Below are 18,976 nucleotides of genomic sequence, written 5' to 3'. Positions count from 1 at the left end.
TCATAAGAGAAGAATTTATTATTTTTTAGAAGCGGTTCAATTACTCCAGGCATTATCTGTTTGAATAGATGTGTCGGTAAGGGATCTAGTACGCAAGTTGAGGCTTTTGATGTAGAGATTAATGAAAGTAATTCAGTTTCTTTTAGGGGAGTAAAACATTCTAACTGATGATCTGATACAGTTATATTGTTAACTACAAGGTCACTTTCATTGTCTAACCTTAAATTAGTAGTTTGAATTTTTTGTCGGATATTCTCAATTTTGTCATTAAAAAAATTCATGAAGTCGTTGCTACTACATACTGCAGGTGTGCATGTGTTGATAGTGGACTTATTCCTGGTTAATTTTGCTACAGTATTAAATAGGAATCTAGGATTATTTTTGTTATCTTTTATTAGGGAGGAGAGATATGTTGATCTCGCAGCACTAAGAGCTTTTCTATACTTCAGGAAGCTCTCCTTCCACGCCAATTTGAACACTACCAATTTTGTTTGACGCCATTTACGTTCCAATTTTCGAGTGGTCTGTTTTAATGTGCGAGTGTCATCATTATACCAGGGTGCTAATTTTTTGTCTCTGACCATTTTCCTTTTTAGAGGAGCTACATTATCTAAAGTATGGCGGAATGTTGACTCTAAGCATTCAGTTGCCTGATCGAGTTCTGCAGGGGCTGACAGTGACCCAATCAAAGTTGACAGCTCTGGGAGATCATTTATAAAGCTCTGTGCAGTAGTTGACGTGAAAGTACGTTTAATACAGTAGCATGGTGAGGTGCATATATTATTACTCAGACATATTTTGAATGAGATGAGACAATGATCTGAGATAACTTCAGACTGTGGAAGTATGACTATATTGTCTACGTTTAATCTGAATGTTAGTATTAGATCAAGGGTGTGACCACCATTATGGGTCGGTCCTATGACATTCTGCTTAATCCCGACTGAATCTAAGATGGACACAAACGCTGTTTTTAAAGGGTCTTCTGGGTTATCAAAGTGAATATTAAAATCTCCGACAACTAAAGCTTTGTCTAAGGAAATAACCAGATCTGAGATAAAATCTGCAAATTCAGAAAGAAACTCAGAATATGGCCCCGGGGGCCTGTAAATAATAAGCAATGGAATTAACTGGGTAGACTTATTTTTCGAGGCTACATACATTATATGAGTATGAAGAACTTCAAATGTATTAAATTTATAACCAGGTTTGTGTGTTACACCTAGATAATCGTTATAAATAACCGCGACGCCTCCTCCTCTGCCAGTTAGACGAGGCTGGTGTATATAACTGTATCCAGGAGGACTCGCTTCATTTAATGCTATATATTCATTTGGCTTAATCCATGTTTCTGTTAAACACAGTACATTAAACTCCTGATCAGTAATGAGTTCATTAACCATTAGCGCTTTAGATGTAAGAGATCTAATATTTAATAGCCCCACCTTTAGATCAAAGGTGCTGGCAGCAGCTGTACAGTCAGTCTGATCTAATTTTATATTGATTAGGTTACTGGAACAAACTCTCTGAAAATTTCTACCTTTTTGTTGAGCTCGGGGAACAGACACAGTCTCGATGTAGTGGGCCCTGAGTGACGACTCTGTGCAGCTAGCAGACAGTCGGTTTAGCCTGTTCGTCTGCTCCCTGGCCTTGGCTCTGGATTGTCAGAAATTAACTAGGCCTGTTCTGAGACTATGACCTATGCTGCAGGAAATGAGAGCAGCACCTTCCCGAGTGGGATGGATACCGTCCCGCCCTAACAGGCCAGCAGTGCCCTCAAAATTAGCCCAATTATCTAAATATTGAGAAAGCAGTTAATGTTCTGTTTTGTTAACTGAAGATCAATTTGTTTCCTCACTGTTTACAGCAGTACCCTACTATTAAAATATCGAGAAGGCAGCTAATGTTCTGTTTTGTAAACTGAAGATGCACATTTTTTATAAAAAAAAATGCTTTGAACTTAACCTAGAGTGTGCTTTTTTTTTTTTTACTGTACGTATTTGTTCCGCGGTAGTGGTCACACACATTCAGTAGTGGTTTCTGACCTTGCCCTTTATGCACTGATATATCTCTGAATTCCCTGAATCTTTTCACAATGTTATGTACTGTAGATTTTGAAAAACCTAAAATACTGCATTGAAAATTTTTCTTTTTGAATCGACTAACAGTTATCTCGTGAATTTTGGCACAAAGGAGTGAGCCACAACTCATCTTTGCAAAGACTCAGCTAATGTGACAAATATAGACACATGGGCTCGGGAATACTTTCGACAATACTTTGGTCACTTAACACAGTCTGCTGCTGCATCCAAAAATGCAATATGAAACTGTATTACACAAGGAGGAAGCCATTCATCAATTCTATGCAGAAACAACGCAGATTCCTCTGGGCCTGAACTCATCTCAGATGAACCGAAAAACAGTGGAAATGTGCTGCGGTCCGAGGAGTCCACATTTCAGCTTGTTTTCAGGAAGACCAGACGTTGAGTTCTCGGTGCCAAAGGTGAACACGACCATCTAGTGTGTTATCAGAGAAAGGTGCATCTGTGATGGTACGGGGGCCATCAGTGCCCACGGCATGGGCGAGTTGCATGCGTGTAAAGGTACCATTGATATATTGGGGCATGTATTGGGATTTTAGAGAGACATGTTCATCAGGGCAGCGTCTCTTCCCAGGAACTCCACATCTGTTTGAGCAGGACAATGCCAGGCCTTGTTCTGCATAGACACCAAGTGCGTGTGCTTGACTGGCCTGCCGCCAGTCCAGGTCTGCATCCTATTGAGAATATGTGGCATCATGAAAAGAAGAATCAGACAGTGGGGACCATGGACTGTTGAGTAGCTAAAGTTTTGTATCAAGCAAGAATGGACAAAAATTCCAATTGCAAAACTGCAACAATTCGTATCCTCAGATCCCATAAGATTTAAAAAGTGTTATTAAAGGAAAGGTGATGTAATACAATGGTAATGATGCCTCTGTCCCAACTTCTTTTGAGTGTGTTGCAGACATCAAATTCTAATTTTGTTTATATTTGCAAAATACAATTAAGGTGGTCAGTAAAACTATTGAAAATCTTCTTTTCTTTGTACTTTTGTCAGTTAAATAAAGGGTCATACAACTTAACAAATCATATATTTTTGTTTTTAATGCATTTTGGAAAATATCCCAACTTTTTTGGAATTGGGGTTGTATTGGGGTTACCCATGAAGTTTTTCAGAAAGTGGTGACCTCGCGCCATCCTTGCTTGTGAATAACTGACTGAGTCTTTCCAGTTACCACTTAACCTGTTTACCTGTCTTCTTCTACTGGCTACTCCCATCAGGGTCACCAAAGTGGTTCTTCATGATCCAAGCATATTTGATTTGGCATAGGTTTAACACCAGATCCACTTCCTGACTAATGACGCTTTTCCACTACAAACGCGGCTGAGTCGGGCTGAGCCGTGCCGTGCTGAGTTGGGCTGAGTCGAGCTGAGCGGGGCTATTGGAGTTGCATTTCAACTACCACCGCGCTGAACCGTGCTGGCTGGAAGTGGGTGGACACATTGGGTGGAGTTAGCGAAAGTGGGTGGACGTCACGTGATGTCGTTAAGCGGCGCAAACAGTGACATCAGTGACCTTTTAAGCGGTAGTCTCACGACCCGGATAGTAAACAATAAACATGGAGGACATGGAGTCGTTAGTGTTGCTGGTCTTGGTGCTGTGGCTTGTTGTCACCGACAACGCCAACAGATACTGGCAAGAGCGTATAGATGAGGCGAGGCGCATAAGGCTTCAGAATTCTCGTAATTCTCCTTCTTCCGGGTTTACGGTGTTTACAGATCCCAGCGCGCTCGCGGGGCGTGTGTGGGCATGTGAGGACACTCCTCCTCACCAATCAGTGCACAGGGGAGTGTCTGCTCACGCCCCCAGCCTCACTCAGCTTGGTTTGGCTCGCTTCAGCCCCACTCCAAAACGGTGCGAGTTTTGGGTGCTAAGCAGGGCTGAAGCGAGCTGAGTCGTGCTGTTTTGAGATAGTTGAAACGCGAGCCGTGTCGGGCTGAAGTGAGCTGAAGCGAGCTGAAGTGAGCTGAAAAAGGGTAGTGGAAAAGGGCCATAAGTATGCACTGGATTGTGCAAACCCCGGTGGCTGGGTATTTGACTTAATCTGCATGTTTTTGCACCCAGAGGAAACCCACACAGACATGGGGAGAACATGCAGACTCTACACAAAAAGGCCCCTGTCAGCTCTGATTTTTGAACCTTCTTGCTGTGAGGTGACGGTGCTAACCACTGTGCCGTACCTGTTTACCTGTAAAATGTCAAACAGGTGTTTTTTGAGCATTCCCATTCTTTCCCAGTCTTTTGCTCCAAAATGTTCTGAGTCTTTTGTTGCCCCTATCCCAATGTTTCTGGAATGTGTTGCAGGCATTAAACTCAGAATTAATGTATATTTACCAAAAAAAAAAACAACAACAACAACAATGAAGTTTATCCATTTGAACATTTAAGCATCTTGTCTTTGTATTGTATTCAATTAAGGCCACACCAATTTAATTAGTTGGTTCTCGGATTTTTTCAGGAAAAATATGAAGCGAGCGAGCAAAATAAAAATAAAATTTAAAAAAATGCTCTGATGGTAAAATTAGCGCTGGAAATAGAGGGCTTTCAGAATAGAGAAACAAAACAAAGACAATACATTATTGTTACACATTTCATATGGCTCTTTTAATAGCTTATCTTATTTCCACCCATATGCATTAAGGATAATTGAAAATAAAAGTCTGAAACAACAGTCTTCATTTTTTCCTTTTATTTGTGTAAACAAGCCCCCAAGGGGAACTCAAACAACTGTGCCTGACAAGTCAGAATGCCATCTGTCTGCACGTCTTTTATCAGGGGCAAACCAGTAAACAGATAGGCTAAATAAACAATTGAATTAGTCAATTGAACATCTACAATCTCATCTCATTATCTCTAGCCGCTTTATCCTTCTACAGGGTCGCAGACAAGCTGGAGCCTATCCCAGCTGACTATGGGCGAAAGGCGGGGTACACCCTGGACAAGTCGCCAGGTCATCACAGGGCTGACACATAGACACAGACAACCATTCACACTCACATTCACACCTACGGTCAATTTAGAGTCACCAGTTAACCTAACCTGCATGTCTTTGGACTGTGGGGGAAACCGGAGCACCCGGAGGAAACCCACACGGACACGGGGAGAACATGCAAACTCCGCACAGAAAGGCCCTCGCCGGCCCCGGGGCTCAAACCCAGGACCTTCTTGCTGTGAGGCGACAGCGCTAACCACTACACCACCGTGCCGCCCACATCTACAATGCACAGAAAAAAAAGATTTGACCAGGAGTAGGCTACTTCTGATGGCTAAATATTTCGAATGATTTTTTTGTTTGCCCCTCACATCAATCAATGAAATATATAAATCAAACCCACCTCCACAGAGTTGTTGTCCAAGTTGGCACATCGCAGGGTAACAAGCTCACGGCATCTTGAGTACAACTGTGCAAAGTTTTCCCCCTCTTGAATTTCGACACACCTGTCAAAGATTTTACGCTTCTGTTCGCTGAATATCCTAATAATCACAAACACAGGCTTTGCAGGATTCCCCTCTACAGGCATGTTTCTTCCACAAGTCTTTATCTAAAGTGAAAGGGGCGATTTGATTGGTTTTCGACGTCACGTGACCTCAGCCACGATGTTTTTCTGTTGGTGGGAGTTTGATTTCGATATAAATTTTTTTTTTCATTTTGCATTTTCTTCAAGCGGCAATTCCGAGAACCAACTAATCGAATTGGTGTGGCCTAAATATAGGTCAAAAAGGATTTGCTAATCATTGCATTCTGTTTTTATTTTCGTTTCCCAAGTTTTTTGGTATCAGAGTTGTAAATTATTAGTCTGTCCCTTAGATGGTATAGGTGTTGTGCTTCTTTTGTCAAATATTTTACAGCATTTTATTTTATTGCAGAAGGGAACATTTTGTAAGTTGTGGTTTTTTTTTTTGGGGGGGGGTCCTGAATAGAATGGTCACCTGGAGTGTGTGCGCTGGATGGTGAGTGAGACTGAGGCCATTGCTGAGCTTAGCTGCACACGGGACTACCCAAGCCTTATCCACTATGCAGCACAATATGGTCAGGTAAAGACAAAATAAACGAATAAGGCCATTCAAGTTTTTTGTTTTCTAGATTGATCACTTATGCATTTGAGCTGACTCTTTGCTTCAGGAAAGGATCTTGTTGTGGCTACTTCAGTTTATGCAAGAACAAGGTATCTCACTGGATGAAGTGGATCAGAATGGGAATAGCGCAGTGCATGTTGCTGCTCAGTATGGTCATCTTGGCTGCCTTCAGGTAAACATTTGGTTTGTTGTTTTTGTTCCATTATGGAATTCTTAAGAAAAGCTTTGGAAAATGATGTTGACAAAATATCTTTTCCAGGGGACAGTGAAATTGGAAACAGGACACAGGCCTCCCTCCTGCTTTCCTGTTTGTGTAGACTGGCCAATAATTTCCTCTTATTTTCACTAGTCAGCAGGGAGGGGAAGTGTGGGGAAGAAAAAAAGACATAAGGCCCAATATCACATTGACCAGGAGATTTTTTTTTTAGGGCTTGAGTTTTTGGTCAACCACAGGGCAGAATTTAGATTCCATGGTGTTCAAAGTGGATTACACTGAACTTAAATGCCTATTTCATAAAATTAATTGTGCTACATAGTTGAAGACACTTTTGAATTTTCGCCTTTAATACTGTATTCTTCCCAAAGACGCTGGTGGAATATGGCTCAAATGTCACTGTTCAGAACCAGCAAGGTGAGAGGCCATCTCAATGTGCTGAACGACAAGGTCATACCACCTGTGCACGCTACCTGGTGGTTGTGGAGACCTGCATGTCTTTGGCTTCACAGGTGGTCAAGCTTACCAAGCAACTCCACGAGTAAGCAGGCTGCATTTTTAAAAAAAAAATTTTTTACAAACATTTCAAATTTCAAAGATAAACAGAAGGTCTTCAACAAACATATGTTTCACAACATATGGTCCCCCCCCCAGACAGACTACAGCAAGAATAGCACTCCAGAGTCAAATGCAGCTGCTACTGCAGTCCCAGGATCCCAACAGAAGACCACAATCACCCAGGTTTGCCTTTTTTCTCCTCACTGTATAACAAGACTTTTGTCTCATTGTAATGAACATGTGTATTTACATGTAATAAGGTCATCTTAATCGCTTCTCTGTTAGTTTGCTTATTCCTCCAGCTGAGACCTGGCCTGAGATGACACTTACTGCGGAGGTTACACCTGGTGATGGGCAGTGGGTGCTGAGGCAGAGGCACGTGGATTCTGAGTCAGTTCTGCGCAAAATCTTGGGAAAAGACATCGCTGAAAGAATGGGTACCAGGGAGAAGGCATTCCAAGAGGAGGCAGTAGAGGGCGCTAGTGGCACAGACTCAGGGATGGGGCTAGGCATAGGCCCACTACGGAAACCAGGTATGGTGGAAAGGCGGGAGTTAAAACTAGCCCGCCTTAGGCAAATCATGCAGCGTTCCCTCAGTGAATCAGACACAGACTCATATCCCCCTGATGAGTCTAAGCAGCCCACAGGCACCTCCAGACCAGAAAGGCCAAGTCAGCTTTGTATAGCAGAGAGTGAGGACCTGGGACAGTTAACAAATAAGAAGCATACCTCAGCTGCTGAGCGCAAGTTCTCATTTGCACTCAGGACTTCCAAGTCCATGGATGGATACAATCCCTCTCCAACATCAGACAACAGTGATCTTGACCATGAAACAAAAACTGACATTTCAGGGGAACTGACTGAATTTAACAATGGGCAAAAAATCACAAGTCCAAAGAGTGCTCTTAAATCACCGTCCTCTCGCAGGAAAACCTCACAGAACCTTAAACTCAGAGTGACTTTTGAAGAAGCACCAGTTGTTCAGAAGGTTGTTCAAGCAGGGGAGGTTAAAGTAGCTTCTGGTAAAGAAAAGACTTCTGAATCAGGGAAAAGACCCTTTGGAACATTCCGCTCTATTATGGAAACATTAAGTGGAAATCAGAATGGCAACAGCAATAATGCTCAAGGTACATCTGTTGGCAAGCACTCACTTTCGAGTTCAGCACAGAGTCCATCTGGGAAAAAATCAGATACTAAGGCCAGTCCAGGGGGTCTGTCAAAATGCAAAACCAAGACTAGTGCTGTTTAAGTGCCTTTCTGCAAGGGTGCTGTGAGAGCATTGCAGTGCCCTCTTTTTCTTTGGTAAACCCTTGAGTGATTTCAGATTAGAATGACCAACACAACAAAAGACATTTAGAAAGCAGACACTTGTGGAAATGCAATTTTTTTGCAATCTAACTCAAATTTTTTAATTGTCGCTGGATATAACACAGCTTCATATGCATTCTCCATTCTAAATAGATAAATGGAGTTGTTAAAAGTATTATTTAACATCACTGTGATTTTGTACAATCATGATTTCATTTTACAATCATATGTTACTTAGTGAGAGGAAAAAAGCATTTCTTGCTCACAGTTGTAATTTAAACCCACTGCAATCCAAACTATAAAAATGAGAATTTAATGACTTTCTTTTAGGTCTTGGTGTTAGGAAATTACAATGAATATTTATGACCACTACATTTCATTCAGAACAGTTCTCATCACATTACTGAAACTTTTCTAGAGTGGACACTATTAGATCCTGAAAGTTATACATGCTACAATGCTGAAAAGTGTTTCCTGATTTATGATCAATCACAATTTTTTTCATAATTAATTGTATGTTTTATCTGTACCTTTTTCCATTTTAAAACATATTTATGAATTATAATTTAAATATCATGTTTGAATAAACCATTATTGCAACTAATGTAATCCTAAAATGAAAAAAATAAATGCATTTAACTGTTAACCATGTGCTTACACAATTTAAAAATATGACATAAATTGATGGCGTTTTTACAAATTATATACAACTCCAGTTCCAAAAAAAAAAAAGTTGGGACACTGTGTAAAACATAAATAAAAACAGAATGTGAAGATTTGCAAATCATGGAAACCCTATGTTTCATTGAAAATAGTAAAAAGACAACATATCAAATGTTGAAACTGAAAAATTTTATTTATTTATTTTTTAAATATGTGCTCATTTTGAATTTGATGTCAGCAACACGTTTCAGAAAAGTTGGGACAGGGGCAACAAAAGGCTAAAAAAGTTGTGTAATGCTAAAAGAAAAAAAAAACAAAAAACTAATTTGGTTAATTGGCAACAGGTCAGTAACATTATTGGGTATCCATGACTTTCCTGCAAGAGACAATGGGGGTTGCCATTACACTCACCTCTCCTGGATACTGGTCTTTTGATTTCCAGTTTATCCAAGCAGCTGAGGCTGAGGGAGCCGAACATAGCTGAGCGGAGCTAGCTAGGACAAACAAGTTTCATGCCATGTACACACGTAGCCGGGTATTTTTAAAACCGAACATTCCCCCCCCCCCCCCCCCGTTTATAAAAATGTTTTATCCACACCACCTCGTCTTCGAAAAAAATCCCTTCCACACATAACCGAACATCTGCGTTTTCAATCACATTCATAAGCATTCCAAACCTGTAGATGGCATTATTTCCCCAAATCCTACCCCCAATCACATCAGAAATTAAACATGTAAATAGCACCTGCACAATAATTAACGCTTTCAAGGCACTACTCCGATCCATTACTCTTTGTCCATGCTTAATCTGGCTTCTGCAGTAAACAAAGGTCGCACGTTTGACGTCAGGGCAGATTTGTTGTCATTTTTTTGGCGCAGATTGTGACGTTCTAAAACGCAAAACTCCGGTTATCTCTGTCTACACGAAAAGGCATACACGGAGTTTTCAAAAATCTTCACTGTGGCAGCGGGGGCGTGGTCAAGCGCCGGTCTGTGACAGGAGGGCGGAGTCAGGGAAGGTAAGTGGCAGAATCACGCCACCTGAGAGCAATTAACCTGTTTGTGTGTCTTCCCAGTGACTGCGCCCTATATCAGGAGGGAGAGCGAGAGCAGAAGGAGCTCAGCCCTGAACCAGACGCCGGTTGTGTGTCTGTCATTGTTATACTGAAAAGTGTGGCAATAAAGCCCTTTATAAAACCTGATCTCTGTTCTGCCGTCCTCTGTGCTCCACCCACACGTAGGGTCTCTTACAGTGGTGCCGAAACCCGGGACAGTGGAGCACCAAACCAGCAGCCCCATGGAATCCTCCCCGTTCGCCGATCTGGTCCACGCCCTCGCCACGGCTCAGCAAAGCCAGCACCAGGCACTCGTTACGCTCCGAAAGGAGCAGGAGCAGCGCTTCGAAGCCCTGGTGCTGGCCCAGCAGGAAGATCGCGAGGCGTTCCGGCATCTCCTCGCGTCGGCGGGGTCCACCAGCGCTCCGGCCGCGGGCCCGTCTCCCCTCATTGTCACCAAGATGGGCCCGCAGGACGACCCCGAGGCGTTCATCACGTTGTTTGAACAGGTCGCCGAAGCCTCGGGGTGGCCGATGGAGCAGCGCGCGGCGCGCCTCCTCCCCCTGCTCACGGGAGAGGCACAGCTGGCCGCGCTACAGCTCCCCGCCGACCGCCGGCTGGCCTTCGCGGACCTCCGCCGGGCCGTCCTCCAGCGCGTGGGGCGCACACCGGAGCAACAGCGCCAGCGCTTCCGCGCGCTGCGACTGGAGGAAGTCGGCCGGCCGTTCGCGTTCGGCCAGCAGCTCCGGGACGCCTGCTGGCGGTGGCTGAGGGCCAACGATCGCGACGCCGAGGGAATCGTCGACCAGGTGGTACTGGAACAGTTCATCGCCCGCTTACCAGCCGGAACCGCGGAGTGGGTCCAGTGCCACCGCCCGGCGTCGCTGGATCAGGCAGTCGAGCTGGCGGAGGATCATCTGGCGGCTGTCCCGGCGGCAGGACAGCAGATGGCATCTCTTCTCTCCTCTTCTCTCTCTCTCTCCCCCCCTCCTCCTGTGTCCTGTCCTCGCCCCATTCCCCCTCCGCGGAGGCGGGGGCCGGCACCCCCCCAGCCGGCCCGCCGCACCCGCGGTGCCCTCCCGTTTCTCCCTTCTGTGTCTGTCTCTCCCCCACCTCAGGTGAGTGAACCCCAGATCACCGGTGCAGAGGGAAAGCCCGGGCCGGTTTGCTGGCGCTGCGGGGAACCGGGCCACCTTCAACAGCAGTGCACGGCAATGGAAGTGGGCGCGGTGGTTCGGATCCCCGACGCGCCAGAGGCCGCCCTCGATCGGGCCGGAGCGTATCGCATACCGGTGAGTATCCAAGGGGCTACATATCAGGCGTTGGTGGATTCTGGTTGTAATCAGACCTCAATTCGCCAAAGCCTGGTTCAAAACGAGGCATTGGGGGGAGCACAAGGGGTGAAGGTGTTATGTGTGCACGGGGATGTTCACAGCTACCCTTTGGTGTCGGTCCACATTATTTTCAGAGGGGAAAAATTCATAGTAAAGGCGGCGGTTAATCCTCGCCTTACCCACTCTCTAATTTTGGGGACTGATTGGCCGGGATTTCGGGGTTTAATGACACGCCTAGTCGAGAGTGGGTCCTGCCATTTGACAGGGGGAGGTCCCGGTGTCGCTTTGGCGGGAGCAGCTGTCACAGAGCCGTCTACGTCATCTCCGCGTCAGAGTGAGGAGCCGCCGGCTCCTCCTCTCTCTATTGGGGAATCCCTCGCGGATTTCCCATTAGAGCAGTCGCGAGACGAGACTCTGCGGCATGCGTTTGACCAAGTGAGAGTAATCGATGGTCAAACGCTCCAGCCGAACGCCACCCCGTCCTTCCCCTACTTCGCGATTATGAAGGATAGATTATACCGAGTGACGCAGGACACTCAAACGAAAGAGCGAGTCACGCAGCTTTTAATTCCGAAGAGCCGCCGGGAATTGGTATTCCAGGCGGCTCACTTTAATCCCATGGCTGGACACTTAGGGCAGGATAAGACACTAGCCCGAATAATGGCCCGTTTCTATTGGCCGGGGATTCGCGGCGATGTCCGTAGGTGGTGTACGGCATGCCGCGAATGCCAGTTAGTAAACCCAGCGGCCATTCCAAAAGCGCCTTTGCGCCCTCTACCGTTAATCGAGACCCCGTTTGAGAGAATTGGGATGGATCTCGTCGGGCCATTAGATCGGTCAACACGAGGGTACCGCTTTATATTAGTTCTGGTGGACTATGCAACGCGATACCCGGAAGCAGTGCCTCTGCGCAATATCTCAGCACGCAGTATTGCAGAGGCACTCTTCCGCGTCATCTCCCGAGTTGGAATCCCGAAAGAGATTCTGACTGATCAAGGCACTACGTTTATGTCACGAACACTGCGCGAACTGTATGGGTTATTGGGGATTAAGCCGATCCGCACCAGCGTGTATCACCCACAAACGGACGGTTTAGTGGAACGATTCAACCTCACCCTCAAAAATATTATTAAAAAATTCGTAAGTGAGGACGCACGTAACTGGGATAAGTGGCTCGAACCCTTGCTGTTCTCAGTGCGAGAGGTCCCCCAAGCCTCCACGGGGTTCTCCCCGTTTGAATTATTATATGGGCGTAAGCCGCGCGGCATCCTGGACGTGCTGCGGGAAAATTGGGAGGAGGGACCTTCACAAAGTAAGAACGAAATTCAGTACGTTATGGACCTGCGCGCAAAACTCCACACGCTCACCCACCTAACTCAGGAGAATTTGCGGCAGGCCCAGGAACGGCAAGCCCGCCTGTACAACAAGGGTACGCGCCTTAGAGAGTTCACTCCGGGAGATAAGGTACTCGTACTGTTGCCCACGTCGAGCTCCAAATTGATCGCCAAGTGGCAAGGACCCTTTGAGGTCACACGGCGAGTCGGGGACGTCGACTATGAGGTGAGGCGAACGGACAGGGGTGGGGCGCTACAGATTTACCACCTCAACCTGCTTAAACTCTGGAACGAGGAGGTCCCCGTGGCGTTGGTGTCGGTAGTTCCAGAGAAGGCGGAGCTGGGGCCGGAGGTTCAAAAAGGGACATTGGCATCACGTACCTCTCCGGTCCCCTGTGGAGACCACCTCTCCCCGACCCAACTCACGGAGGTCGCCCAGTTGCAGACCGAGTTTTCGGATGTGTTCTCGCCCCTGCCCGGTCGCACTAACCTCATAGAGCACCACATAGAGACGCCCCCGGGGGTGGTAGTGCGTAGCCGCCCTTACAGGCTACCTGAACACAAAAAAAAGGTGGTTCGGGAAGAACTTCAGACCATGCTCGAAATGGGCATCGTCGAGGAGTCCTACAGTGACTGGAGCAGCCCGGTGGTCTTGGTACCCAAGGCCGACGGGTCGGTCCGGTTCTGTGTGGACTATAGAAAAGTCAACGCGGTGTCTAAATTCGACGCGTACCCAATGCCTCGTATTGATGAGTTGCTCGATCGACTCGGCACTGCTCGCTTTTATTCGACACTGGATTTGACGAAGGGATATTGGCAGATCCCCTTGACTCCACTATCCCGAGAAAAAACGGCCTTTTCCACACCGTTTGGTTTACACCAATTCGTCACCCTTCCGTTTGGGCTGTTTGGGGCCCCCGCAACGTTTCAGCGGCTGATGGACAGAGTCCTCCGCCCTCACGCCACATATGCGGCAGCATATTTAGATGACATAATCATCTATAGCAATGACTGGCAGCGGCACCTCGAACATCTGAGGGCCGTCCTTAGGTCGCTGAGGCGAGCGGGGCTCACAGCCAACCCAAAGAAGTGTGCGATTGGGCGGGTGGAAGTACGGTATCTGGGCTTCCACTTGGGCAACGGGCAGGTGCGTCCCCAAATTAATAAGACGGCAGCAATTGCGGCCTGCCCGAGGCCCAAGACCAAAAAGGGGGTGAGACAGTTCCTGGGGCTGGCTGGCTATTATCGCAGGTTTATACCTAATTATTCGGACGTCACCAGCCCGCTGACTGATCTCACTAAAAAGGGGGCACCAGATCCGGTCCAGTGGACGGAGCAGTGCCAGCGGGCTTTCTCAGAGGTAAAGGCTGCACTGTGTGGGGGGCCACTTCTACACTCCCCTGACTTTTCTCTCCCTTTTATGTTGCAGACCGATGCGTCGGACAGAGGGCTGGGGGCGGTTTTGTCCCAGGAGGTGGAGGGGGAGGACCGCCCTGTCCTGTATATCAGCAGGAAGCTGTCGGTGCGTGAGGGGCGCTACAGCACCATAGAGAAAGAGTGTCTGGCCATCAAGTGGGCGGTTCTTGCCCTCCGGTACTACCTGCTGGGGCGCCCTTTCACCCTCTGTTCGGACCACGCGCCCCTCCAGTGGCTCCACCGCATGAAAGATGCCAACGCGCGGATCACCCGTTGGTATCTGGCGCTCCAACCCTTTAATTTCAAGGTGGTCCACAGGCCGGGGGCGCAGATGGTCGTGGCGGACTTCCTCTCCCGTCAAGGGGGGGGGGAGTCGGCTGCAGGCCGGACGGCCGCCCGGCCTGAGTCGGGCGGTGGGGGTATGTGGCAGCGGGGGCGTGGTCAAGCGCCGGTCTGTGACAGGAGGGCGGAGTCAGGGAAGGTAAGTGGCAGAATCACGCCACCTGAGAGCAATTAACCTGTTTGTGTGTCTTCCCAGTGACTGCGCCCTATATCAGGAGGGAGAGCGAGAGCAGAAGGAGCTCAGCCCTGAACCAGACGCCGGTTGTGTGTCTGTCATTGTTATACTGAAAAGTGTGGCAATAAAGCCCTTTATAAAACCTGATCTCTGTTCTGCCGTCCTCTGTGCTCCACCCACACGTAGGGTCTCTTACATTCACTTTGCCCGGAGTTTTTTTAAATATTTGTTTTTGATGTGTTTTCATGTGGATGACAGGCCAAAACATAGAAAAATATCTTCGATTTAGCAGATACCCGGCTACGTGTGGACGGGGTCTCAGTCAGAGGATAATGCCTTTTTTTTTTTTTTAATTGTCTTTTTATGGTTTAACATGTGCCGTTGGGTACACAAACAACTTGCAAAAGCTTAACGATTTTATGAATGGAATCTGTCTTGAGCACAAATGGACTTGAAAGACGTGTTGTCCAGCACCACATGCTGCTCATCTGTACATGCAATTCCTGTTTTTCCTGAGTCAATAACATTAATTCTGTGTAATTGTTATTTAGATATTGTACATTATTGAAACATTACACTACATTACAGTCATTTAGCTGACATTTTTATTCAAAGCGACTAACAATAAGTGCATGTAGCCTAGGTAACCAAGAGAATCCAAGAGCGACCAGTGCTGAAGTACTAGTGTAAACAAATAGTCTACAAATACCATCCAATATCTGGAATGATCAGGGTAGTTAAGAAGTTGAAGAAACTTGGACAAATACATAGACAAGGAATTATTTAAGTATAGTATGTTTATTGTTTCCAAAGTTTGACAGCATCTGCATTAAAATGGTTAGCCTATGCTTCTGTCCTAGCTTTTGCTTCTTGAGCCTATACATATTGAGCCTATTTGGTATTTGGCAGATGCTTTTGTCCAAAATGATTTACAGTATGTAAACACTACATTATTAGTAAACCAATACAATCACTCTACTCTGACATTGCCTACCTTCCAGATGACAGCTGCTGCATGACTGCAGGATTTCCCTTTTTTTGCTCTGGCTAGGCTCAACCTCAGCCTTGAAACAAAATAACTCGCCCTCTCTTTTACACACAATTTTGCCAATTTTTTTACTGTGTAGATAATTGTACACCTCTGTGCTTTTGTAGTTCCTTGGCTTCTCACCATCAATGCCCTCACTAAGAATAAAATAATTGACAATGTCAACATAGCTGACGTTGGGCCACAACTTCATGTCATCTATCCATTCCGTAAGGGTAGACGGATGGGGCACTTTGATCGTATTATCCCCAGAACACGTCAGAAAATTGGACCCATGTAACCATCTTTGATCTTACCTAGCGAGCAGCTAGCGTTAGCTACAAATGTCAACACAGTGGAGTGGAAGAACGATCCTGGCTTCCGCTATGACACAGTAATGAATCATGGGAAAGGTCAGAGTTCGGGAAAGTTGTGGATAAAAAGAGCATCCCAGAGAGGCTGAGTCTCTCAGAAGTAAAGATGGGGAGGGGTTCACTGCTCTGTGAAAGACTGCATGGGCAAACAGTGCTGCAATTTAAGAATAACATTCCTCAGTGTAAAATTGCAAAGAATTTGGGGATCATATCATCTATGGTATGTAATATCATTAAAAGATTCAGAGAATCTGGAGAAATCTCTGTATGCAAGAGACAAGGCTGAAAACTGACATCGGATGCTTGTGATCTTCATGCCGTCAGGCAACACTGCCTTAAAAGCAGACACGTGTCTGGAGTGGAAATTACTGTATGGGCTCAGGAACACTTCAGAAAGCCATCGTTTATGAAAACAGTTCATTACTGCATCCACAAATGCAAGTTAAAACCATATATAAACAATATCCAGAAATGCCTTCACTTTCTCTGGGACTGAGCTCTTTTACAATGGACTGAGGCGAAGTGGAAAACTGTCCCAAGGTCTGACGAATCAAAATTCTTTTTAGAAATCAGACACCACGTTCTCCAGGCTAAAGAGGAGAGGGACCATCTGGCTTATCAGTGCACAGTTCAAAAGCCAATATCTGTGATGGTATGAGGATGTATTAGTGCACATGACATGGGTAGCTCGTACATCTGGGAAGGCATTGTTAATGCTGAATGATATATACACGTTTCAGAGCAATATGCTGCCATCCAGACAAAATCATTTTCAGGGAAGGCCTCCCTTCTTTCAACAAGACAATGCCAAACCGCTTTCTGCACATATTAAAACTGCATGGTTCTGTAGAAAGGAGTCCGGTTGCTAAATTGGCCTGCCTGCAGTCCAGACTTGTCTCCCATTTAAAACATTTGCCGCATTATGAAGCGCAAAATATGACAAAGGAGACCTCCAACTGTTGAGCAACTAAAATCCTGTATCAGGCAAGAATGGGACAACATTTCTCTTTCAAAACTACAGCAATTGGTCTCCTCAGTTCCCAAACATTTACAGAGTGTTGTTAAAAGTAGAGGTGATGCAACACAGTGGTAAACATGCCCCTGTCCTACCTTTTTTGAAACATGTTGCTGACATCAAATTCCAAATGAGTGTGTGTGTGTTTTAAATTTCTCAGTTTCAACATATGTTGTCTTTGTACTATTTTCAGTGAAATATATGATTTGCAAATTATCGCCTTATTTATTTAAACAGTTTACACAGCGTCCCAATTTTTTTGGAATTGAGGTTGTACATTTCCTGCTTTGCACACATCTAAGCATTATCTCAGCTAATATTATGTACTAAGTAATAAATAGGGAGTCAAAGTCGATGATGAGAAGTCTTTCAAAAATTATTTTGGTATAAAGTACTACAGGCATGTCAAAACTGCCTTGTTTTCATTCATAAACTATACATTCAAAACACCAGCTTTATGTTCCCCTCCAGTGAGAAAAAGCATCTTTTATTTATTTATTTATTTAAACCAGTACCTGGGGAGGCTGTGTTTTTGTAAGTGAAGTTAAGCTGATGAATTAGCCCTCATTCATTGGACAACAGTTTGAGGCAATATCCAAGGGAGTCATTCGGCACCTTTGAGAAGGCAGGCAGTTTAATTGGTGATGGTATGGGGCTGTGAGAGAAACGTTTAGGCACGGGGCCGACAGCCTGTTGTGTAGCATGAAAATGGAAGAGACAACTGCTTGATTTGACAGGAGGAGTCATATATAGATTTTTGTGTCCGGTGTTTTGGCTTATTTGTGTGTGCTTTACTCAGTCAATCAAATATAATTGACACCACTGGGCTCTGTTGTTTCTGGGATGACAGCAGTTAATGCCAGTGGAAAAAAAGGCCGGGTGGAAAGTTCTCCTGGTGAAGGATGGGGAAAGGTTTCAGCAAGCCTTGTGACAATTTTTCACCCTTCAACAGGATTAATTGATGTAATGACAGCAATGATGGATACTAATATATGCAACCTTTAAAAAGAAAGCTAATTATACGGTACCATGCCAAATTCTTTTTTGCATGCTGGTTTGAATAAGGCTGTGAATGAGATAGTATCAAGGCTTTTTAATAGTATGTACAATAATTTGTAACTGTTTTGAAGAACTTTAATTTAATGACTAAATGCCTAAAATTAATAAATTATGACTAAAGTAGAAAGCAATACTTACAACACTTGGACCACAGAATGTCATACCTTTCCTCTCAAGTTATCCTGATGCATGTTCTGTTGAAATCTGTATTGAATGTTTGTTTTTGTTTAATTGATTTCTGTGTATTGTGTCTAAGGTGCTCTTTAAATTAATGATGATAGTGCTGTATTGGGCCAGGAGAGGGAAGCATTGCTGTATAGCATTGCTCCTATTAAATACAGAGGAATAATTTAAATAAATATTCTAGACATAATTATGACTATAACTAGTTAAATAAGTCAAAATGCTCATTATGTATTTATATGATAACTGACGGATGAGGGGGGAAAGCAAATGTGCTCTTTTATATAAATAGAATTCCAAAAAAATGTCAGAGCATATTTTTGAATGAATGGATATTACACTTATGAGAGTAGTCAGTAGATATAGCTGTTGCTCAATTTATCCTAAATGGATTTTGTTTAGCTAATAATTAGTGTATATGCAAAATTGCATTTTGTATAGAAACCATCTCCACAGGCAAAATAAGAATGAAACATTTGAAGTATTAAATTATTTAATGGGTGGCACGGTGGTGTAGTGGTTAGCGCTGTCGCCTCACAGTAGGAAGGTCCTGGGTTCGAGCCCCGGGGCCGGCGAGGGCTTTTCTGTGTGGAGTTTGCATGTTCTCCCCGTGTCCGCGTGGGTTTCCTCCGGGTGCTCCGGTTTCCCCCACAGTCCAAAGACATGCAGGTTAGGTTAACTGATGACTCTAAATTGACCGTAGGTGTGAATGTGAGTGTGAATGGTTGTCTGTGTCTAT

General features: G+C 45.1%; 1 protein-coding gene across 1 annotated transcript in view; it reads left to right on the top strand.

Moving 5' to 3' along the window:
- Positions 1-8,906, top strand: part of sncaip (synuclein, alpha interacting protein) — a 30,203-nt gene extending 21,297 nt beyond the window's left edge. Inside the window, exons 6-10 of the mRNA XM_060931883.1 lie at positions 6,025-6,138; positions 6,227-6,352; positions 6,766-6,935; positions 7,049-7,135; positions 7,238-8,906. Of these exons, the coding sequence (XP_060787866.1) occupies positions 6,025-6,138; positions 6,227-6,352; positions 6,766-6,935; positions 7,049-7,135; positions 7,238-8,201 (1,461 nt within the window). The 3' untranslated portion in view covers positions 8,202-8,906. The remainder of the gene's footprint in view (positions 1-6,024; positions 6,139-6,226; positions 6,353-6,765; positions 6,936-7,048; positions 7,136-7,237) is intronic.
- Positions 8,907-18,976: the final 10,070 nt, after the last annotated feature.

This window comes from Neoarius graeffei, chromosome 10, assembly GCF_027579695.1.
Source record: "Neoarius graeffei isolate fNeoGra1 chromosome 10, fNeoGra1.pri, whole genome shotgun sequence".
Taxonomy (NCBI): Eukaryota; Metazoa; Chordata; class Actinopteri; order Siluriformes; family Ariidae; genus Neoarius; species Neoarius graeffei.
This window is presented reverse-complemented; position numbering and strand designations above follow the sequence as displayed.